Raw genomic sequence first — 23,469 nt, 5'->3', positions numbered from 1 at the left:
CAACTAACTTGAGAAGGATGTCCAGAGAAACCAGTTCTGATGTCTTTATTGACATAAGATCTTCAACAATTACCTTCTAAAATTTCATCCACACCACAAGCATTATGTTCCAGGCTTGCAGCACAAGATAAAGATGTAGGAAATATTTAACCCATTTCCCTCGCTATAGAATATAAATTTACTTCAGTAACTTGAGAGCAGAGTTAAAAGGAGCCAGATTCTCACAAGACTTGAGCCACTTCTGCACATTGGCTGGGACAGCATTGGCGCTTCCTGTCTGCTGAAGTGCGCACCAGGCCACAACGTCGGCCACCGTCAGTTCACTTCCCGCCAACCAGGATGTTTTACCAAGAGCAGCATTCATAGATCGTAAAACCGCTGCCTTTTCTTTATTGCTTCCTTCTTGCAGTTGGAAGATGGCTGTATCTACCCAGCTGTCTATCAGAGTTGCTGTAACTGCATCATGCTTCTGACCAAGCAAGGAGAACAAGAACCTAGCAATGTTTCCTTCTCCTTCAATGGGACACATGGTTTGAACGCTGAACTTCATCTGGGGTTTTGGCACTGAAACAAAATAATCAAATTTAGACAACAATTTGAAGGAACAGAAATTATGTTAAAAGTACATCCTAAATATGTTCCTGAATCTCCCTGTACTTAATTAAGCTTTTCTCAGCAACTAAGCAACTCCTTAATGTCAGAAATTTATATTTATGTATCCTGTGAGTCAGCCAGTCTACCACTTAATTGCAGCCAGCAGGAAATATTTGCAGGAGAACAACTGTGCAGCAAGCTACATGTGTACTCTTGCAGGTGCTCCGCAATTTCCTCCTATCCCAAGGCCGCTAAGGTGCAGCATCACAACATTATACCCATAATCTCCTCAAACTGGACGGTGTTTCTAGTGTTGTCCTGAGTTTTTTCTGCTCAGGTCAATGCTGCAGACTATTCTTGCTAGCCAGCCTCAGTTTTAAAGGACTGAGACAGGAAGCTAAAGTAGCACAACACAGAAGTAGCCTAGGCAGGCAGTACCAAATTAATATTTGCAGCACTAAAGAACGCCAAACAATACATGCCATTTTCCTTTTGTACTGGCCAAAAAGTACCCAGGTTCAAGTGACCATAAATGATTTTAACTGGAATCACTTATCACAAAAATGCCCAGGATAACCAGTAACAGAATTAATGGAATTTGAGCTCAAGAGTGGGGGGGGGGGGGCATGCATGCTCTTCAAATGCTTGATAATTCTGAAGGAATTTCCCTATAGTTGCCATGCACAAATATAAAGGAGTGTTTTTCATACTGCAGTTTCAAGGAATAGGGATTTCTCAAAGCCTCAGGAGTTTGGTAAAATCAGTGAAGTCCAAAAAGTTTATAGCCATTAAAGCTTTTTTGCTGTTGGTGGTCTTCCGTACATCTACAGGGAAGCTACTCCACCAACTTGCATGAGTCAAGTATGTGTACCAGAAACTTCTACAACATGCAGGGACTCCTAAAATATTTTCATGGCAAGAGGGAGTTTCTTTAGGGGGTTTGTATGTCATTGATATACAGTATATACTTCAGTGAATTAAGCACTAATGTTGCCTATACATGGCAAGTCTTCCCATAACTTATTACAGAAAGTCTCTAAAATATGACCATGTTTTAGAGGACTGGTTGTCAAGCTTCCAACTTACACATTCCTTTGAGTCCAGCATTCAGCACTACACACTTAGGGCACAAATCAATTACTTATTTTATGTAGTTGCTGCCCAAGCAACAAATGATCTTGAGGCAGTTTAACAAGCATGTGCCTGAAAGAACAACTTACTGTTATCATAGGACTTTATATATAGCCAAAGCCTGAACCATCTGCAAAAACACATTTCTTGCCATTGACTGTCTAAACTTGAGTTCATCGCCTTACATGAAGGTTATGACAAGTTGACTGTGTACACTATTCAGTTCCATAGGTTCTAATAAATATGCTCCCTTTCCTGATGTGCCAGACTTACCATCTTTCCAAATTAATGTAAAGCCCAACTGGTATTCATGGCGGGATTGCTTCTTAGTCTGCTCACCAAAGCATTTCAGGAGATTTTCTGGCACGCTCTTCACAGATGAGTGTGTATGAACTGCTGAGAGTATCTTGTAGCTCTCACACAGCAGGCTGTGGAGTACTAACAGTGACAGTGGAGGGCAAGCAGGATTTGCATTGATCACAATATCCTTAAGAGCCCCGTAGCCCTGCATTAAAACAAGTCACCACGTGTGAGTTAGTCAGGGGACGCCCATACTTTTGTACATCAGTGTGTTTCACACACTTGCTAAGCACAATATACATGTCCCATATCATAAGAGTGGAGGTGTAGAATGGGACATAGCTTTGCTGTGGATAGAAAAGTGGAGTGGCAGTTCATGAAAACCCTTAGAAGAACAGGCAGAAACACACATTGCCAGTGGGTTAAGTTGTAAGAAAGGCTTTTGCAATCAACAACTTGCCTTTGACTACCACCCACATGGATCTGCTGGAAGTCAAAGACTACAAGAGGTCCCAGACCTTTTGAAGAGTGCCTGCACTGGCAGCCTGTGCATGACAAGAAGAGAGCGTTGTCCCAACATCGGGTGGGACTCAGATTTAGTCGTATTTTAGGGTGGATCCATTGAAATCAGTCGGAACAATATAAGTCATATTGGTTTAAATAGACTCTGTGAACATCTACATTTGGATTCACCCCATAAACTTAAAAAAATCAAAGAGTGGAATTACCAGGTGTCCCTCATGCACATTACTAGCAGTAAGCAATATATGCTCTAGTCTCACAAACCTGCAGAAATAACATTAGAACCAATAATATCAGCATGTCTCCCCTGATTTTGCAACAACTGTAGAAGCTCACAGAAAACTGAAGGAATCAATTCAATCCCAGATTTGCACATGGCACTGCCATATTGCATATGACATAGCTGTATGTCCAGGAAAGCAAACCATCTATTTTCACAAAGGCTTTATGTTTGTCCTACTGGAAGCAACCAACCTATTCATTCACAAGAGCTTGAGGTTCAAGCTGCATATTCAGGTGAGAAAATATATTTAATTCAACTAGAACACCCTGAACATTCTGCCCTCACTTTTAAACCAATTTTGTTGAATTAAGGGTGCAACTATATTCATCTTTAGATAGGGAAAGAAGTTCTAGAATTCCCAGCAGTTCCCAGCTAAAGCTAAAGATTGTTCGGAGTTGTAGGACTTCAGTCTCTATAGGATTGCTCTAAATTTATCTTCAGTATTCGGCTGAGATTAATTTATTATCTAATTTTGTTGTAAATTTTGCAACATTTTTGTTAAGCTTTCTTTTGCACTGCCACCTATTACTAATTTTAAATTTTGCCAGAAAGCTAATAGCCTCATTATTTGTCCCAGAAACCCCACACTGGCCAGCTCACTAGCTAGAGAGGAAACACATTGTCAAGAAAAGGTTAATCTGGACTTGCCTTTCCAAGTAAGTTATCCAGCTCTGCAGCACTGGCAGTTAAAGAAGAATGTTCATCTGCTTGGATGATGTTTGTTACATCAAAATCTGCATCTGGTGTTTGGATCATCTTCGAGAGGCCATCCACAGCAGCCTTCAATTCATACAAACGTCTTAAGATCTCTTCCTGGCGGGCTTCAAGTGCCTGAAGTGAGGGATCAACTTCATCCTAAATGAAAATTATTAGCATTCACTTAGCTGTTTTAGGAGCAAGAGCATTTCATATATTCCTTTTTCTCTTTGACATTCCACAAGTTTCCATGCTAGTACTCACCGTAAATATGGAACTTAATCGTGCATAAATACACACGGGATTGTAGCTGATATATCCAGTTTCAGTATAGGTCAATCAACTTGTAATTAAGACATTAATATGACCGTGGGGAAGGCTCAAAATTACTTCAGACAATGCATAATTGTTTCAAATAATCTCTTAATCCGGGGCCTTCCTCTGAATGCTAACTCCCAGGTGTGGCTCAAGGGGTGACAGAGGGAGGGCTTTCTGTGTGGTGGCCCCCATCTATGGAATGATCACCCCACTGCTTCCTGTTTGGCACCAACCTTGCCATCTCTCCAGCCACAGATTAAGAAAGCCCTTTATGCTTAAGTCTTTCAAGATATACTTGGTTATCCAGGGTCCTGAGGTAATGACCCATCTCAGGCATTTTTCTTTTACTGGGTCATTCTTCACTGTATGTTTATAGATGCTTAACTTTTTCATGATGCTTTTGATATGATTTTATGGTATTTTTATTGCACTGTATTGTTTTATTTATTTGCACTGTATTATTTATTATTATTTTCTGTATTGTTATAAACCAGAAAGAGAAGTTCGGCTATTAGCCAGGCGAGAAATGAAATAAATAATACCAGTAGCAGTAATAATATTTTAAAGTCGCTCCATCGAGACGGCTTCCTCCAACAAGTCATCTCCCAGGGAGGGTCAACGACCCCCGACCGCCGCTGCTGGAGCGCGATCCCCACGTGCGGAACGCAAGCTGGAGTCCTCCACACGAGGAAGACGCCTTGGAGGCGCCTCCTTCGGACACAAGGCGGCCCCCGGCCTCGGAGCCACGCCGGGCGCCAGGACCAGAAAGCGAAAGCTGCTCCTTCCCGGCCAGCCCCGTCTCCGCCCCGTTCCTCGCCCCGCGCCCGTCCGAATGAGGCGCCGCTTGGGCCGCCACGCTCCTACCTGGTGCGGCGCGGAGGAGGCGCAGCGGTGCAGGTTGCGCACCCGGTACATGCAGGTGGGGAGCTGCTCGGCCTGCACCAGCGAGCCGGGCTTCCCATGCAAGGGCCTCACCTCGTACATGGGCATCGTGCCGACGCGGCCCCCGAGCAGCTCCTCCGGCGCTGACTGACGGCGGCCGAGTGACGGGCGGCGCGAGCCGCGGCGCTCGCCCCGCCCCCGCCCCTTCCTATTGGAGGGAAATCACCCGCCCCTCCCCCTCGCAGTCCCGCCTTTTCGCTCCTTATTGGCTAACACAGGGGCAGACTGGCTGCGTGTCGCCGGCAGGCGGGGTTTCCTTGCCCGCCGCAAGGTCTTCTGGCTCGCCCGAGAACGAAGGGAACGTCGAGCTGATGCAAGAGCTTCTAATATGGGTAAACCGTAGACTTATGAAACGTGTAGAGTAACACATAGGCGTCACTTTCTACTCGGCCATGTTATTTTAGCAATAAAATCAGTTTATCCATCTGTATTGTGCAGGCACCGACCCGACAATTTAACAATATGCCCGCCCGTGCGCGGGATAGATGTTGTTCTACGCTGCAGCGTCGCTATAGTGACTGCTTTGGGCATAGAAATTCAACGAAGCTTAACATCTTGTAAAGGCACTCCCTCATTATATTTATACATCGCCTTTTTCCCCTGGCAAGGAGCCCGAGGCGGTATACATAATCCTCCTCTTCATTTTATCCTTACAACAGTCCTGTGAGGTAGAACTCAACCTGCATCCCAATTCAACACTAACCATTGCGTCAAACTGACTCTAGGTGATGTATAAAACGGTGTATAAATGTAGAAAAGGTGTAGTTCTTAACTTTTTACACTAATAAGACCCTATTGCTGGGGTAGTGTAGCAGTTAGACTGTTGGGTTGGAACTCAAGAGATCTGAACTTCAGTTTCTGTTCACCCATGAAGCTCACTGGGTGATTCTTAGCCTAATCTACCTCCCAGGGTTGTGGTTGAATGGAGTGGACGTGTTCTTTGCAAGAGGCGGAAAGGCGTGGTATAATTACCTTCTACCTGGATTTTTGGAAAAGTAGCGCTCTACTGCCCCATCGCGACTACCCTAATAGTGCAATTCTATATATGTCTTTTCCAAAAAGCCAGTTCCATTGGATAGCTACTGAGTTCAATATGCCTAGGCTAGAGAATATACGTAGGGCGTGCGAGCAAAAAGACCGGGATTTCGAAACGTGCGTGCGTACGCGCTTGCTGTCTTTAAATTATATTTAATATTATGCTTTTAACTTTTGTAGTCTCTGCAAACCGCCCGGAGACGGTATTGGCTATTGGACGGTATAGAAATGAAATGAATGAATGAAAAATATCTACCCATAATGTGGAACGTTATTATGGCATAAGTTTTTCCACCGTAGTTCGCTTCCTCGATTGCTTGTTATCTTCTCTTCGCGGATAGTTTTATTATAACATACCCGTGTCTGTGTATCAAGAAATGGAGAGGAAATGCTCAAAAACCAAAGGAACTCCTATTAGTCCATACGAAAGATGGCAAACACCACATTTGGCCAATATTTATATCAGCAGCAAGCCCCCCGACCTATAAAAATAATGAGACAAATCACTATTGTGAAAATAGTATCACAAACTCTAAAATAATTATCATGTATCCTCTGCCCTTCTTTTGCGACGAACGCGGGCCGGAAGCATAGGATTCGCTATTGCGCCCTCACCTTTTTCTACCTCTAGGGTTGAGTTCCACCAAGTTTACCCCCCACGTACCTTGCCGGTATTTTTATTGGTAAAGCAGATTAGCCAATGGAAAAGCAAGATTCAAACCCGCCCTTCTGCTGTGCTGATTGGACGAATGACAGCTTACCCAGCATGCACTGGGCGCGATTGCAGCTTTGCAAGGATGCGGTGAAGGGGGCCGTGGGGCTTGTGCTCTCCTGGCATGGTGGGCTGGGGGCATTCGGGCGGCGGGGCTGCATGGAGACAGCTAAGCCGAAGCCTCGGCCGGAGTTATTGCTGAGCTTTTTCTTTAGAAGTCTGGGAAGATGGGCAGGATTAGCGCTGGCCGCTGCGCTCATTTGCATGTAATTTTCATATCATGCTTGAGATCTTTTAAAAATCATTGAGCAGTAATCAGAAGAAAGAACTCGCAGCACCATGGAACTTTCTCCAAGGTAAGCGTGCAAAGGATTGCAGCCTGCTTTGTATCATGCATGCAGAATATATGATGTGTGGATATATAGGTGCTGTTGTTGCATTCCCGCTCTGCTTTTGGGGTTCCCGGGGACAACTGATTGCCTGCTCTGTGAACAGAATGCTGGACTCTTGATCCGATCCAGCATGCATCTTCTTGTTCATATGTTATCATTTACCTTTGGAAAATTGCTTTTTGGAATTATTAAAGAGGTGCCAGCGGCCACCTTTGATGGGAAGGTAACCATTGCTGGTTTAGTGATAATTTGCCTAAAGTAAAAAATAGAGGTGTAGGAAATTGCCTTGTATTGATTCAGATGGTTGGTCATTCTAGGCCAGTATTGTCAACACTGACTGACAGTGGCTCCCCAAAGTTTCCGGCAGGTGTTTTCCTAGTTCTACCTGTTGGAGATTGTGAATAATATTATTTTGCACTTAGATGCTGCTTTTTTTCTTCCTGCAAGGAATCCAGAGCAACTTACATAGTCCTCCTCCACTCCATGTTATCCTCAAAACAGCAACCCTGTGAGGTAGATTAGCACGAGAGTGTGTGACAGCCCCAAAGTCACCCAGTTGAGTTCATGTTCAAGTGAGGACTATATCCTGGATCTTCCAGGTCCCCAGTCCAACACTTTAATCGCTACCTCATTCAGTCTAGGAACCTCTGCATTCAAACCACTGCATTCTACCACTGAGCTAGGGCACACCACTGTATTGATCTTTGGGGAATAGCTTTGGAAGTGAGGGGACTTTGATCATTTGGTGCTAACTTGAAAACAGACTTGAAAGAAGCCCAGAAAACCTGGTCCATTAAGAGTTTAATGGTCTGCATTTCTATGCTAATTGAAGCATAAGGGCAGTCCTCCTTTGTAGTAGTGCCAGTTACTTAAAACTAAGCCTTTCTGCTGAGGGGATCTAGCCCTCTTCTGCCAGGCTGCTGGGTTCTGTGCTGGTCATGAAGCAAAGGTCTTCCTTTCCTTTATGCTGTAGTTAGCATGGGAAAAAGGAGGCCAGTAGTCCAAGGATAAATATACCTTTCTCTGCTACCACCCATCCCATAGTCGTGTGGAATTTAAGATTGCCCGTGTCTCCTGGATGAGTTAAATACAAGGAGGTTTGGAAAGACCTCAAAAGTGTTATCCCGTGAATCAGATTGTGCTTTAGAAATGCTTGCTTTTCTTAATAAATGCAGTAAACAAATCACTCTTACTGATTGCTGCAATTAATGTTTTTCAGCTTGCCCAGTCGCCCGCTGCATTGCTCTGATTGGAAAGCTAACTGTGTTTGTGTTTATGTACAGGGTACAGCCTGCTAAAGCTATCAACCCAATAGACCGTAAATCAGTTCACAGGATCTGTTCAGGACAGGTGGTTCTGAATCTGTGTACTGCAGTGAAAGAACTTGTGGAAAATAGCATAGATGCTGGTGCTACCAATATTGGTAAGCTTGCTGTTGTTGGCGTCTTTGTAGCGTTTTCAGGGGCAATATGCATCAAATTTATTCTGTTTGCTGGTAGCTTAGAACCTTAACTTTAAAATGAGACCAAGATGATCTGATCTTAACCTTGTTTTGTACCTTTTTATGGGGCCTTTGTTCAAGATCACCAAGTCACCCTGCCCAGGTATGCTTGTGGAGCTTATGGGGTGAAATTGTTACCCCAGGCATTTTTCTTTTATTAAAATAGTAAAAGGTAGGAAGCTGAAATTTGGGGGTGTTTTAGACCAGGCCCTTTGTGACAATGCCATAAAAAATCAATAGGACTACTCATGTATAAATTATCATACAGAATATCAATGTGGGGTGCTAAAGTTACCCCATGATAAGGGCTATGCTTGTTTTGAGGGAGGCAAAATGTCAGAATGTCAGTTTTCACAAATGGAAAAGGGAATAGAGGTAATCAAATACATTTTTTTAAATCAAATATGTACTAATGTCTTTTAGGGTTTAAAAAAATTATACAGGGAAAGCTCTTGGCTACTATGAAGCCATAGATTATATGTACAGATTTGGTGATGCCTTGCATTGTTTAAATGAAAACTGTTTGATTAACAAATATTCTTTATAATTTGTAGAAGTGAAACTTAAAGATTATGGGACAGAACTTTTTGAAGTTGCTGATAATGGTTGCGGTGTGGAAGAAGAAAACTTCACAGGCTTGAGTAAGCTGTTTTTATTATTTTTTCAATCTTCAGCTCCAATATTTGTGCAAATTTGTTTGTCATGTCATGTGAACTGAGCTATTAAATACTGTCTAATGATGCAATTCTTCTTGTTCTTATTTCATTCTCCCATGAATTTCCTTTTTATTAGCTTTAAAACATTATACATCCAAGATACAGGACTTCTCTGACCTTACACATGTTGAAACATTTGGCTTCCGAGGTGAAGCCCTGAGTTCTCTTTGTGCATTAAGGTGAGATATTTATTCACATGCATTGAACTCTGGCTAAAACATTTGCTGGGGAACTGTAAACCACGCAGCACTTTCAACATTGGAGAATTTTAGAGCAGAATGAGAATCTAATTTACATTGTGAAAGTGCAGCTTTCTTTTATAAAATGGTTGCATAGGGGTGTGTGTTTTTCTTATTAACTTTTAAATGCTAAAACAATATTAGAATTCTGATGCTCAATGTGCATTTATACTTCTGTTTCCAGTTCTAGACTTGTTGATGTTTTGCATATTGTATTTTATGCTAGTCAATGACTGAATAAAATATACAATACTTCCATTCACTAATAACAAAAAGGTGTGTTCTTCCTGCAGTGACATTACCATTGTTACTTGTCACAAGTCTGCTAAGGTTGGAACACGCCTGGTGTTTGATCACGGTGGGAAAATCTCTTTGAGGGCTCCCTATCCCCGGCAGCAGGGGACAACTGTCATTGTACAACATCTATTTCATACGTTGCCGGTACGGCATAAAGAATTTCAGCGCAACATAAAGAAGGTAGGGATTACTGTTAATGTTGTTGTTGCATTATATTTATACCCCACCTTTCTTCCTCTTGCAAGGCACCCAAAGTGTCTAACAAGGTTCTCTTCCACTCCATTTTATCTCCACAACAACATCATTATTTTATGATAACGGATTATGATTTTATAGGATCCCCAGAAGCCTTGACACTTGCAGACTTACAGACATTCAGTACAGAGCAGGATGAGTGCCGGGACAATCTTTGTCTCCCTCTACTTCTGTTCTGTGTTTTTGCCCAATAGGGTGTTTTGCCCATCCTACTGGACTGTCTCGAATCAGGAGGGAATGAGGCTGGAGTGGCTTTCGAAGAACTTCTGGCTTCCCACCCCACTTTTTACCAATCTCCAAACTGCATAAGCTCAAGAAATGCTGGTAGGGTATTTCCTGACATTGGGCGGTTTTGAAAAGTAGACTAAAATCCTTCATCTGTTGACTGTCTTGAATAAAAGGAAGGAAAGATCCAGGCTTCCTGCATAGCCATAATCTTGTTTCTCCAAATTTCTGCATTCTGTCCCAAACCTTACCTCCAAATCTATGCTCCGAATGTCATTTTTATGGATGGTTTTGCTTGTCTGACCGCCGAGAGAGGCTGGTGTGGTTCTTTCGGCGGCAGCTGCCAGGAATTTGGGGAAGAACGTTGGAACTCCCATTCCCCTCTGGTCTGGGGATTCAAGAAATCTCGTGGCCCCTCAGAAGCTGTCATTTTAATTGTTAACAATATTTACTTATTTATCTGGCCAGGGCGACTTCTTTTCTTTTCTTTTCTTTTCTTTTCTTTTCTTTTCTTTTCTTTTCTTTTCTTAACTTCTCTTATATCTTTTATATTTTTTATTTATTTTATATTGTTAACTTTAATTTTATATTGTTATTTTTGCATTGTATTGTATTTTATTGTGTTGTAAGCCGCCCCGAGGCTTTGGCAAGGGGCGGCATAGAAATGTTCTAATAATAACAACAATAATAATAATAACAATAATAATAATAATCATAGTAAAATCTCAGTAAAGTCTTTCCAACGTGATTAGAAAAATAATGGTTTTCTTTTCTGTTTTTTACCAGGAGTTCACAAAAATGGTTCAGGTATTACAAGCATACTGTATCATTTCACCAGGCATTCGGATTAACTGCACAAACCAGGTTGGCCAAGGGAAAAAGCAGGTTGTCGTATGCACCACTGGCGGCTCTACGATTAAGGAAAACATTGGGGCAATATTTGGACACAAACAGGTAATAATCATGCAATCATTGTCACTATTATTATTGCGAAGGTAATTGCTGCAATTAAGAATTTGGAGAAAAGGGTCTTCTCTTGTAAGATTTAGTTACAATCAAGGTAGAAATCAATTTTGTAGATCTAGCTTTTGGCAAAGAATTGCTCCCTATTCCTTTAAATGTCCCTTGGGACCACATTAAAAAGTTGTTTTGCAATTTGATGATAGAGTCAAAAGCTTTGTGGAGGGCAGAAAATTTCATGTTTCAGTGAAAAGATCTTGCCTTCATAAATATGCACCGTTTCAGGCTGAATAGAGCTAAACTGTACAAGCTCATGAAACGCTGATAGGGTAGCGGCTATCACTGGCCAGTTTTTAAAAGTATAATAAAGTTCCACATTTCAGTCCTGAATCAAGGGAAGGAAAGGTGATAGTTTTCAGCAAAGGTGGGGAGCAACTAAGTTAGAAATCCTTACTTTCTAAGGATCCTTAGAAAGTAAGGATTCTGCCAAATAACATTTGTTTTCTAGGTGCAAAGTTTAGTTCCTTTTCTTCAGCTTCCTCCAAGTGACATTATCTGTGAAGAATATGGCTTGCATTCTTCTGAGATACCAACCCAGCTTTATACGTAAGCACTTGATTGTAATTACATACCATCGGAATAATTGTGTGGCATGTATGGATTAAATGCATGAGCCCCAAGATGTGTGAGCCCCATCTATCACTCATCTCATTTGCCATCCTGAGCCAGTTGAAATAGTGGATGAACATTAAATGTGTTAGCTTCTGAACATTTTGGATGATCCTTGTTCAGGCAAGCAAGTATGAAATTCATCTTTAAGGATGTCTATTTCATAGATCAAAGTCCTGTTTTCCCTGCTTGTTTTTCTCCCCATTCAGCCCTTTATAACTCAAGCCGCCCTGAGGCTTCGGTGAATGGGGCGGCATAGAAGTCTCCTAAATAAATAAATAAATAAGCCCTAACTTTGATAAAGCTTCTTAATGTGGAGCTTGGGATCTGATTGGATCTTTTTGACAGCCCAGAGGTTCTTCTCCTTGTATACCAGATGACCAAGGAGAATCGAGGAAAAAACAGAAGGAACTTGGGGATGACAGGGAGTCTCTCGTAACAGGTGGTCACTCTCTCCCAGGTCGAATCCTAATTTGGGTGGTTGCTTCTCTTGCCCTAGAGTTAATTTAAGGGTAGTTCCAGCCAGATTGGAGGCCGACGGTGATCTAACAACAGCTGGGCATCTTCACAAACCCTGATGTCAGACTTTTTTGGAATGTATCATGCTGCTTTTCTCTGCTCTTCTATGAAACGCTTTTTTGACATGCTCACTTTAAACAGCATCACAGGGTTTGTCTCCCGTTGCGATCATGGAGTTGGGAGAAGCACCACCGACAGGCAGTTCTTCTTTATTAACCAGCGGCCCTGTGATCCGACGAAGGTACAAGTTTCCTCAGCTCAGTTCCTTGCTTTTGACTGCACAATCCATCCTTCAGACTCGAGTGTTATCTTGCCATCTGGAGTGTCATAAAAATGGGCAAGTTGAATTTTTTGTTTTAACCAAGGCTGAATTGCAAAAAGGCACAAATAGAAATCTGTGGTACCTTTTTTCTGGTCAGGTTTCCAAAGTTGTGAATGAAGTATACCACATGTACAACAGACACCAGTATCCATTTGTTGTCCTCAACATATGTGTGAATTCTGGTGAGTCACAGGCATCTTTGGAAAGAACTTTTTAGAGTAAATACCTCTGCTGTTTAATGTTTGGGCTTAACAACTTGGCTCCAGGCAGCTTGCCTGGAGGGCTGTCTCTTTGATTCTGGTGCACCTCAGTTCTATGAAGCGCTGTGAGCTCCCACAAGCCAAAATTCTCCAGTCTCTCCTGCACCCTTCCCTGAAGCATGATATACAGAAAGCAGAAAATGCTTAATTTCATGGCATGGCATTTAAGCATCCCCTGCTGATGAAGGGCAGAACTAAGCCTTCCTGGAAGCTAACCGCACTGCTTTGGGCAAATACTACTTACATTTTTCTGGTGTAGCTTGGTGTGCATATGTGTACTTATAGATCCACTGTTAAGAGGGTTAAATTATCCTTGATATGAATACTGAAAATAAAAAATCCAGAAATCAAGGAAATCTAGACACCACTAAAAAGAAACCTAAGCTTATCTACTGTTGCTTTTTGGTTAACAGTTTTAGCACGAATGGGATAATCATTGGGAAAATATCTTTGCAGCTGTAACTTCAATATAAAATGTTCAATTAAATAGGGAAAAGTGTGTGTGTGTTAGATCTTTTCTTCCAATAGAAAGAGAGGGAGAAAAGTTCTCTCTCTTTTTTTCTTTAGAATGTGTTGACGTTAACGTGACACCCGACAAAAGGCAAATACTGTTGCAGGAAGAAAAAGTCCTGTTAGCCACTCTGAAAACCTCGCTGATTGGAATGTTTGGCAGTGACGTTAATAAACTAGTCCTCAGTCAGAAATTGCCAGATGCTGAAGGTAGGGATGACAGGTGTGGGTTTTTTTTTTTAAATCTTCTCTGTATTGACCTAGATGCTTTCAAGGTACCTTGTTAATTGGTACGTTGGTCCAAGCACATCAGCTTAAATGCACTCGATTCCACACACGATGAACTCACACACTGGGACCCAGGATGGTCTAGTGGGGAAGAGTGTGGGACCAGGACTCAGGGGATCTGGGTTCTAGTCCCTGCTTGGCCATGGAACTCACGGGATGACTTTGAGCCAGGCACAGACTCAGGCCTGACCTTCCTCATACGGCTGCTATGAGGGTAAGACTGAGATGAGGAAGAGAATTACATAAGTTCCCTGAATTCCTTGAAAGGAAAAAAGGTGGATATTAATATAATAAATAAATCTTATGCATGTTTTCTCTGTTGTGTTCAGTGGAGCCTTCCACGTACCTGGGGGTATTGCAGTCCTGTACAGTAAGGCAACCACAATACAATACTGTAGTGCCGATTAGTCTCACTGCATTTAAGGAACACTTAAATGTTGAGTAGACTTGCATTGGCTGCCAGCTCAGCTGCTCTTTTCTCTGGCCAGGGATAACCTGCTCTTGGTAATGGATGTTCTGGGAATCTCTGAACTAGATTACTGCCAGGCGCTCTAGCTGGGGTTGTCCTTGAACACAGTTTGGAAGCTACAACTTGTTTAAAATGCAGCAGCTGAACGGATAATTGGGACCAGATGGTCACGAGAGGTGTCCCATCACCTACCTGGACATTCCAGGCAAGATCTGGGGCCCACCTCAGCGACACCCCGCTCCACAGGAGAGACTTTTCTGCGGGGCCCCTCCCCAGTTGCAGAACACGCTCCCCACTGAGGCCTGCCTGGGGCCAACCTTTATTTCCTTTAAGCGCCAGATTAAAACTGTCCTTTACAGCAGGGGCACTACATTCTTTCACTGGGACTTTCTTAGCTGCTTAAACCAGTTTTAAGATTAACTTTAAGCTATTGTAATGTTATATGTGTGTTTGTATGTGTTTTTTTATTTTTCTGTGGTAACCCTTCTATGGTGTTTCGGTGAGGTTTGTGTTTTACACTGTATTTTTTATATGTTGTTATAAACTGCCCAGAGAGTTTCAGTTATCAGGCAGTATAGAAATTAAACAAATAAATAGGATTACACCGACACAATTAATTTTAAGATATCATTGACTAGCCATCTGATTGGCATTCCTTTATTCTGCTTCACTTGACCTCCACATTTCCACCACTCCGATTTCTGTGCCACTAACTGCTCTTTCTACAGAGCAAGCATCTCGGTCCAGTATTAGTCTTGATACCTTGCTAGACATTAATTTTTGAATTGCAACTTAACCTTGTTCTCTTTCTTAGGAAACTTTAAAACGGTGCCTCGAGATGAGGCAGGAACGCCTATCTGTGAAACATCATCCGGCTCCCTGCCTCAGAAGCTGAATGGAGAAGCGAAAATCGCAATGACGATAGCCAGGCTTAGAGAGTCTTTTTCCCTCCAACAAGCAAAAAAGGCCAGTTTTCAGAGGGCAGAAAATAGCAAGCAGCAGCATAGTTCTCCCGGGCAGGAAAAACTGTCATTTTCTACAGTTTTGGATCCTCCAAAAAAGAAGGCCCGCTCCAGTGGGGAGGCCGTGCTGGCTAGTGGGAATTTCCAGAACTCAGCAGATGTTGCCGATTCTGGCTGTTCTGGTGTGGATGGAAGCACTGCAGATCCCAGTAACTGCTTCAGCTGTGAAAGCGGGGTTACCTCCCCTGCCGAAGAATTCCAGGATTTTGGAGAAGTTCAAAGTGGCAGTCCAGAGATGAGGGAGCAATTCCATGGAGAAGGACAGGTGCCGAACCAAAACAGGCCGAGTGGGTTATCCCCACAGGCCAAGAGTTCATCCCCTAAAGCGAAACGTCTTAAGAGCAACCAGCCTCTTTCCCAGGTAGCCAGTTCGATAGAGACAGAGGAGGCTGAGGATTCTGCTGTCATGCCATCACAGTATGACATACATGTGGAAATGGAAAAGAGGATCATACCGCTGAAGTTCTCTCTGAACACACTAACAGACAGAATAAAGAAGCTAATTCAGCAGCAGGAGATGAAAGCAGAAATGTTGAATTACAGAAAATTTAGGGCAAAGATTAAACCCGGAGAAAATCAAACCGCAGAGGATGAATTAAGGAAAGAAATAAGGTATTTGCCCTGTTAGACAAATTATTCTGTCTCAGTTGTCGGCAAGTAGGGGGACTTAATATTTAGGAAGTATTACACCCTAGGGATCAAACTGGTCAATCTGGAACTTGGGTTGTGGCCAGGAAATCCTCTCCCAAGATGGGGAACTGCTCTTTTCCGGACAAGTGTGAGCTGTAGCTTCCTACCCAAGACATTCGTGCCACAGGCCTCTGGGCTTTGATGTTATCTGGAACTCTCACGGAAGCAGGGGCTTCTCTTTCGGCTTCCTTGTGAGGGGCTGTGAGCCAGTGGTTCGCGTGCTGGACTGGGGACCTGGGAGATCCAGGTGCTCATCTCCGTTCAGCCACGGTGCTTACTGGGCGACTTTGGGCCAGACATGGATTCTCAGCTGAGGCTACGTCTTTCAGTCACAGCACCTGCCCCACACACATGCATTATTTGCAAATAAAGAGAAATACAAGTGTTTCAAGAACCCTATAACCTGTTTCTTTCCTCCCCTTCTCTACACAGTAAAGAGATGTTTGCTGAAATGGAAGTCATCGGCCAGTTCAATTTAGGATTTATAATCGCCAGGCTGAACTCCGACCTCTTCATAATCGATCAGCACGCTTCAGATGAGAAATACAATTTTGAGATGCTGCAGGAACACACAGCTCTGCAGGGGCAGAAACTCATTACGTAAGTCCTTCCGCCACTGTTGCTTTTGACTGCATGCTATGGGTGTTCAAAAGAGGCTGCCAGTATTAAATAGCATCTGTGGGGTTTTGCTGAACTGTAGGGACTGGATAAGCATTCACTCAGAACGGCTTAAGGTGTGTGTAACAACGATAAGGCCCTTGATCAGACTGGGATTAAATAGCAGGAATTAATCTAGCAATCTGATGGTTTTTACAGTACAGTAGGACCCCTGTGCCTGCTGTTTCACTCAACCGTGGATGACCACGGCCCTCCACATTTGTGGGGGTTAGGGGGCACAGGACTCCCATGAAGGTGGAAAAATGGTGAATCTCTCTAGAGTCTTTGCACTCACTAAGAGACAAAACATACGAGTGAGGTTTGCTAGTACCAGGACAAAGAACATGACGTCCTGACACAGAATCCCTAGAGATACTTGTGGTTTTTCCACTTTCGCAGGTATCACGTACCCGTAACCCTGCAAATGTGGAGGGCTGCCTGTATGGTACAGTCCTTGCCCCTATCCATGGCTTCAGATATCCACTAGGGAGCTTGGAACCTTTCCTCCACAGATATGGGGGTCCTACTGTGTTTCAAAGATTCTTGTTCCGTTACCTTTTTATTCCAGGTTGCTTAATAGGAGAATGGATTCTGGTCTGTGGTACATAAGAGGCTGGACTAGATTATTCATATCCCTTGCTCTGGGATTAAGAAATATGACTGTTCATAAAGGTAGAAAACAAGGAGATCATAAGGCTTTACACTCTGAACTATATATATTTACACAATCTCTTGATCCTTTAAGCTTAGGCCAGGATGTGTCCAGGGGAAGCTAGACTTGAACATGGCCATATAGGTGACTCACCATAAAGGAGTGAGATTATATTGTTAATTTATAATATTTTAATTGATTTATTTGTGAGCCGCCCTGAGGCTTCGGCGAATGGGGCGGCGTAGAAATAAATAAATAATAATAAATAATAATAATTCATTCATAACACTAATTTCAGACATGCCTGAATGTGTGTGTGTGTGTGTGTGTGTGTGTGTGTCGTTTTTTCAGACCTCAGAATCTTAATCTAACGGCTATCAATGAAAGTATATTAATGGAAAACCTGGAAATTTTCCAGAAAAACGGATTTGATTTTATAATTGATAGAAATGGTAAGTTCCTGCTTAAAATTCTTAGCTGTTTTTGTAAGAAGAATGGGATGGAAACCTTAATATCAGATTCATGCTTTGAGTGCAAAGAACTGCACAAGTCCTCATGATTAAGGGCTCGTACGTGTATGGGTGTCTCTTTTCCTTCTCACGCTTGCACGCACCTCCCTATCTACTTATTAAACTGAAAGGGCTTTCAGACATCATTCTATGTTTAAGAATAAAAAGGACCACAACTTCCAGAACCCCCCAGCCAGCAAGAAAGGTTTTTTTTCTGCCTAAACCTGTGCAGGGTTGCACTTTGGGCGTATGCTCAGTGCTGTGATCCCTTCCAAAGTGGAAAGCCATGGAAGTCAGGGAAGCCATGGTCCTGCAGGTGAGAGATTCCCTGACCATGATGGCTCCTTCGTCACTGTTTCTGGAACATCATGGAAAGAAGCAAGCCATGGGAAAGGGGCTCACATGAAACAGTCTTTAGAGCAACATGTTACCCATGTTGTGGGTGACACATGAAACAGTCTTTAGAGCAACATGTTACCCATGTTGTGGGTAACACATGAAACAGTCTTTAGAGCAACATGTTACCCATGTTGTGGGTAACACATGAAACAGTCTTTAGAGCAACCGTAGCTGCAAGGTAATTTCTTGGCGTTGCTTTGGGCCTCCTGCTTCTCCACCTCTTATTCTCCCTCCCCCCTCCCTCCCTCTCTCTCATACTTTCATATTATACACACCACACAGGCAACTTGTGATGAAGGGAAAGTGTGTGTCTGTGGAGGCTCAAGAGTGAAAGTTCTATTTTGGGCAAGATTGAGATGTGAAGGAACAAGAAGTGAAACAAGGGTGTTTCCTGTCTCTCCTGTGTTGATGGCATGACCAAAAAAATAACGTGGTGTACTCTTTCTTAGCTAACTTAAAACACTGAGTGGATCAGCTCCATGTTTTAAAAAATACATCATGCAATTTTCCAAACCTTATTAAACAACCAAACTGCAAAAAAAGTCAGAATGTTAAGTAATTTTTAAAACTGTGTCTTATTTTACTCTAAAAGTCTCCACCTTCAAAAAGCCCTTTTGTTACACTGACTCGCTCTAAACTAGGCTCAACTGAATGGTCTTCTATGCTAAGCATTAGATGCTAGGTGCAAATCTTAAAGTTCAAGTGTTGGATTATAAGTAGAGAATTAATGCATGTGAATAAGCACAAATTGCTGTTGTGGCGTTAAAAACACGCACCCTAATTTCCTTTACAGTGACACGTGGGTTTTTAAATTATGATATTGACATCTTTCAGCTCCAGTAACCCAAAGGGTTAAACTCATATCTTTACCAACAAGCAAAAACTGGACTTTTGGTCTGCAAGATATAGAGGAGTTAATATTCATGCTAAGTGATTCCCCAGGAGTGATGTGCAGGCCCTCCAGAGTAAGGCAGATGTTTGCATCTCGCGCATGTAGAAAGTCTGTAAGTATTTAATTATTATTCATCTATTAAATTATTCAGTAGATTGCGTACTGTTGTGCATTTTTAAGTTTTGTGTATTTGAAAACATTCTGTATTTGCTAGATGGCTAAATAAAGCCATTCAGTTATTTCCACTGCCTATTTAATATTTATAATACAAACTTTGCTTCATTTTGAATTTGTGGATAGCATGCGCACTTTCTTTTCCACCCCAAGTTTTTCCTGTTTTATAGAAGTTAGTTATTTTGTCACTGCAGTTCCAGAGCCAACCACCACTCTTGGTGATTTACAGGAGAAAAAGGGGTGTGGAGAAAGTAGCATCTGATAACAAAACTCACTAGGCCAGTGGTGGCGAACCTATGGCAGGCGTGCCACAGCGGGCACGCAGAGCCCTCTCTGTCGGCACGTGAGCCAAGTCACCCCAGCAGCCCAGCATCGGATAGCACCGCACATAGGGGCCATGCGCATGCTCAGAAAGGAGTTGCGGTGCCAGGCGATGACGTCACAAGCCACGACTCTTTAGCTGCGACTCATTAGCTGCGACTCATTAGCTGCGACCCAGCTTCCACAGGGCCGGTCAGTGTGCTGCCAAGGAGATATATATATATTTGCTTGGACTGGCGGTTTTCAGGTTTTATTGCAGTGTTGGCACTTTGTGATAAATAAGTGGGTTTTGGGTTGCAGTTTGGGCACTCGGTCTCTAAAAGGTTCACCATCACGGCACTAGGCAATTCACTTTAGGAAATCTTCCTGACCAGCTGACCACCCCTTGTATCCCACTTCAAGTCACTCTTCAGGAAAGCTAGCAACTGACCAGGCTGTCTTTGGGCAAATCTGCTGGGCTCTGTGCTGCTTTGGGCTTGTGAGGAGGTCCTGCGCATCATAAAGCAGTCCTTGCACATAACAGGAAAGGCTAGGCTAGGCTAGGCTAGAACCCTTTCCCCATCACGGCTACACTTTTATATGCAGCAAATTGTTTAGTATTTAGAAGCATTTGGCTATAATAAAGCTCCAGAAGAAGAACTGAGCCAAACATTCTCGGAGGGAAGTTCCTTTCAAGATTAAAAAAAGTGGCACGGTGGCACACGATTTACTAAAACTGGGGGACATGAGTACTCAGTGTTGCGTTTATCTGTTTGTCTCCCCCCCTTGCAGGTGATGGTTGGAACAGCACTTAATGTAAAGGAGATGAAGAAACTGATCACTCACATGGGGGAAATAGAGCATCCTTGGAACTGTCCGCATGGAAGACCGACAATAAGGCACATAGCCAGTCTAGCCTTGCTTTCACAAGACTAACGGACCCTCTCCGTGCTTTCTGAGTAGAGTGAACCAATGATTTCCTTGCGAGCGCACTTCCTTTTCTTTTGGAACCCCTGCTTTACCGTGACGCAGTCCTTAATGTTGCCTGGCCAAACGCTCAAAGACCATGTTTGCTGTGAAAGAGTAACAGCTGGAACAAACGGGCAGGCGGGCCGGCCCTGGGAGGCGTTGCAGAGGGGCGTGAAGGGGCTCATCCATCAGCTGCCTTCCCTACAACATACCAAGCCACGGGATCTTCAGATCGGTGAAGATGCAGCATCATGACATGGGCACAAATTCCTTTACAGCAGTGCCAGTGCTTTTGCAAGGTCCCACTGCATATTGTATGCAGGAATGAAATGCCCCAACTGGGCTTGTGGAAATTACATGCTGTCTTCCAAGAATTTAATTTTGTTACTCTAATTCTGCATCTGTGCAAGGTGGAACAGGTTTGTCATCTTCTTCCCAAAGATTTTCCAAATTGAAATTTCTTGTTCTCTTCTCCAGTAAGTGAAAAGAATGAAGAGAATGAGTGTAGTTTGGGCAATTCTGCAGGGGCTCCAGGCCTCTGTTTCAAGGATCTTGCATGTGGGGGTGAAGGAAGCAAAACATGGACTTTCCAGAGTAACTCAGCACCTCTGGAATGTTGATAACTCAAGAAATTGCCCTTTCTGTCTGTTGGGCCACCTCTGCCTTCATTTTTACTTTTAGGGAATGATTTAGTAGCCATTTTTATTAGTGCATGGCATTGCAGTAGTAACATGCTATAAACATTTTTTCTGTATATAAAAGAATATAAATGTACTTGCATTTTCAGTTTGGGTGACTTCACATTTGTATAGAAGAATCATTTTATAATAAAGTGTTTTATATACAGAAGTTCTTCAAGTTTTCATTGGATGGCTTGGCTGCAAAATGTGTCTCGGCATTTCTTCAGGTTCTTTCTCTAGTTATATTTCAATTATTTAAGATGTGAACTTTTTAGGAATTCAGTATCATGGAATTTTAGTAACTAGAGAGATAACCATAGATCCTGTCCTCCCAGATTAATCACAGTTTTGGTAGTTCTTAGTGGTGAATAACTGTTAAAATTAAAAATGTGTATATGCTGTAAACTTGAGCAGGGTCTGAAAAGATGATAGGAGAAGAAAGAGACAGACTGTGGATAGAAAAGGGTCAACTCCGGAGTACTGGGATTCATTATATCTGGAAAGCTGTCAGAAAACAGAAAAGGAAATCATTTTCCTTGCCTTAAGCTGGACTGGCTCCCCAGTACAATTTCTGGGCTCTCCAGATGTTGTTGGACTGCACCTCCTGCCAGCCAGTGGTGAGGAAGGATAAATGCTGCGGTCCAACACTGTCTGAAGGGTGAGACGTTTCCCATCCCTGCCCCCAGTAATAATTTTCTCACAATTTGCTTAAGCATCCTGGGAGACTCAAATGGTTCCATTATATAGATTTTAAAATGTCTTTTCTTATCATTCTGTAAGTTGCTCAGAGAGCCCAAATTTGGGCTAACATAGTGACATATAAATTGAAATAATAAATTAGGTTATTGTTGAATATTATCTTATACAGGGGGTGCCAAAATTTATAGACGTTTTAAGAGATGTTATCTATGTATTATTTTTCGAAGTTGCATTGAATTACGGTAACCATGTGTAGTATGACATTTGCTCAAAAGACAGCATTCATCAAATGAATTATTGCTAGCATCACCCTGCGACAGTTTTTGTCTGTGAAACAGTTGTGTTTGTGAGCTGCCCAGAGGTGCTGCGGCAAAATTGGGTGGCATACAGATGTTTTACATAAATAACACAGGTTTTTTCCTTTCTTAAAATGTGTGGACATTTTTGGTACCCTCTATTGTATTGCATGGAATAATACATTTACATCCTTGTTAAATCAAATAATAAAATAAAAAACACATGTCTGGACTGGGTGAGGAGGGCATTGGTAGAGAACCACACAGCGCCTCTGCGGCCTCGCCCGCTCCCTCGGGCAGCCAGCGCTCCGGGGCCGACCCGGCTCCCTCTCGGGCACTCGGCGGCGCGGCAGCGAGGCGGGCTCTGGGGCGGCGGGCCCTTTAAGAGCAGGGCGCGCGCGGTTGCCATGGTAGCCGCCCGGGCCTAGCACGCCGCGGCTCCAGGTCGGAGGCCCGAAAGGCCCGAGGGAGCGTGCGAGGCGGCTGGGCCTCCGTTTTCCGCTGTAAGTGAACGGCCGGTCCTCGCCCGGCCCTGGAGCCCACGGGGTGGCTTTGGGCCAGTCGCAGACGCTCGGGCCAGCCTACCTCGCAAGGTTGTTGTTGGGTTAATGTGGAGAACAAGAAGAGGCGAATGATATAAGCGGCCTTAAGTTCTTGGTAAGGAAAAAGGTGGGATATCAATCAATCAATCATTCAATCAATCAATGCAATCCAGTGAGCTTTGGCTGTGGGATGGTATAGAGAGGAATGAAATAGATACATGCAAACATACATAAACCCACATCCTTGGAAGGCACCTCCATTATACACCCCACGAATGTCCAAAGGGTGCACCTGTCAGGCACCAGGTTGTTTGTTTGTTTATTATTTAAATGCATTTATTGCATAAAGTTATTCATTTGTTTAAAATGAATAAAACCAAAACTTCTTGGCCGAGTCTTTAGAGCTTTCCTGAAAAAGGTGCAGTGGCACAATTGGGCGGCTTAGAAATGTTTCAAACAAACAACCAAACAAAAAAGTAGAAAAAGGGTCTGCTGATTCCCTGATGGAGGGTGATTCCAAAGATGTGGGGGGCCACCACCGAACGGGCTTGAACTCGCCAGCCTAGCTCCCCTTGGAGGCAGGCAGGTTAGAAAGGGCTTTTCTCAAAATAGACTCATGGTGACTTAACACATAAAAAATTAAAAGCTGAAAGACTTACACACCACAATACAACCACCCCATAAAACAAGTAAAACATAAATAAATGAAATGATCACAAACTAGCCCACAATATTCCTACAAATGCTTGGGAATAGGGAAAATGCTTAACCTGCTATCATGAAAACCTTGCTGGGGAGAAAATGACACGATTGTTGGGGGACACCTGTGTGCC

At 43.0% G+C, this 23,469-nt stretch overlaps 2 protein-coding genes across 3 annotated transcripts; one reads left to right on the top strand and one right to left on the bottom strand.

Moving 5' to 3' along the window:
• Window positions 1–30: 30 nt before the first annotated feature.
• AIMP2 (aminoacyl tRNA synthetase complex interacting multifunctional protein 2) lies at window positions 31–4,882 on the bottom strand. Of its 2 annotated transcripts, none has more exons than XM_044433468.1 (4): window positions 4,709–4,882; window positions 3,479–3,685; window positions 1,999–2,230; window positions 31–564 (listed from the first exon to the last, which is right to left on the bottom strand). In XM_044433468.1, exons 1-4 carry the CDS (start codon window positions 4,832–4,834, stop codon window positions 179–181), a joined length of 951 nt encoding a protein of 316 aa, XP_044289403.1. In that variant the 5' UTR covers window positions 4,835–4,882; the 3' UTR covers window positions 31–178. The 2 variants fall into 2 exon arrangements, with proteins under 2 accessions (XP_044289403.1, XP_044289404.1); XM_044433469.1 differs by having other exon boundaries at window positions 4,820–4,873.
• Window positions 4,883–6,626: 1,744 nt separating this feature from the next.
• On the top strand, window positions 6,627–22,151 carry PMS2 (PMS1 homolog 2, mismatch repair system component). The gene is made up of 15 exons (XM_044433738.1): window positions 6,627–6,889; window positions 8,209–8,348; window positions 8,981–9,067; window positions 9,219–9,321; window positions 9,675–9,858; window positions 10,945–11,112; window positions 11,627–11,724; window positions 12,448–12,547; window positions 12,726–12,810; window positions 13,456–13,608; window positions 14,970–15,789; window positions 16,300–16,467; window positions 17,528–17,628; window positions 18,919–19,088; window positions 20,243–22,151. Exons 1-15 carry the CDS (start codon window positions 6,873–6,875, stop codon window positions 20,384–20,386), a joined length of 2,538 nt encoding a protein of 845 aa, XP_044289673.1. The 5' UTR covers window positions 6,627–6,872; the 3' UTR covers window positions 20,387–22,151.
• The last annotated feature ends 1,318 nt before the right edge of the window (window positions 22,152–23,469 follow it).

Source organism: Varanus komodoensis, unplaced genomic scaffold (assembly GCF_004798865.1).
Source record: "Varanus komodoensis strain SLA01 unplaced genomic scaffold, ASM479886v1 scaffold26, whole genome shotgun sequence".
Classification (NCBI taxonomy): domain Eukaryota; kingdom Metazoa; phylum Chordata; class Lepidosauria; order Squamata; family Varanidae; genus Varanus; species Varanus komodoensis.
Note: the sequence above shows the minus strand (reverse complement) of the source record. Positions and strands in the feature narration are given on the sequence as shown.

Coding starts and splice junctions, on each gene's coding strand:
- AIMP2 (XM_044433468.1), bottom strand. CDS start 4,834: ATGCCCATGTACGAGGTGAGGCCCTTGCATGGGAAGCCCGGCTCGCTG. Junction 3,686..4,708: donor CCTCCTCCGCGCCGCACCAG/GTAGGAGCGTGG, acceptor ATTTTCATTTAG/GATGAAGTTGATCCCTCACT. Junction 565..1,998: donor TACATTAATTTGGAAAGATG/GTAAGTCTGGCA, acceptor ATTTTGTTTCAG/TGCCAAAACCCCAGATGAAG.
- PMS2 (XM_044433738.1), top strand. Junction 11,725..12,447: donor ATACCAACCCAGCTTTATAC/GTAAGCACTTGA, acceptor CACTTTAAACAG/CATCACAGGGTTTGTCTCCC. Junction 12,548..12,725: donor GGCCCTGTGATCCGACGAAG/GTACAAGTTTCC, acceptor TTTTCTGGTCAG/GTTTCCAAAGTTGTGAATGA.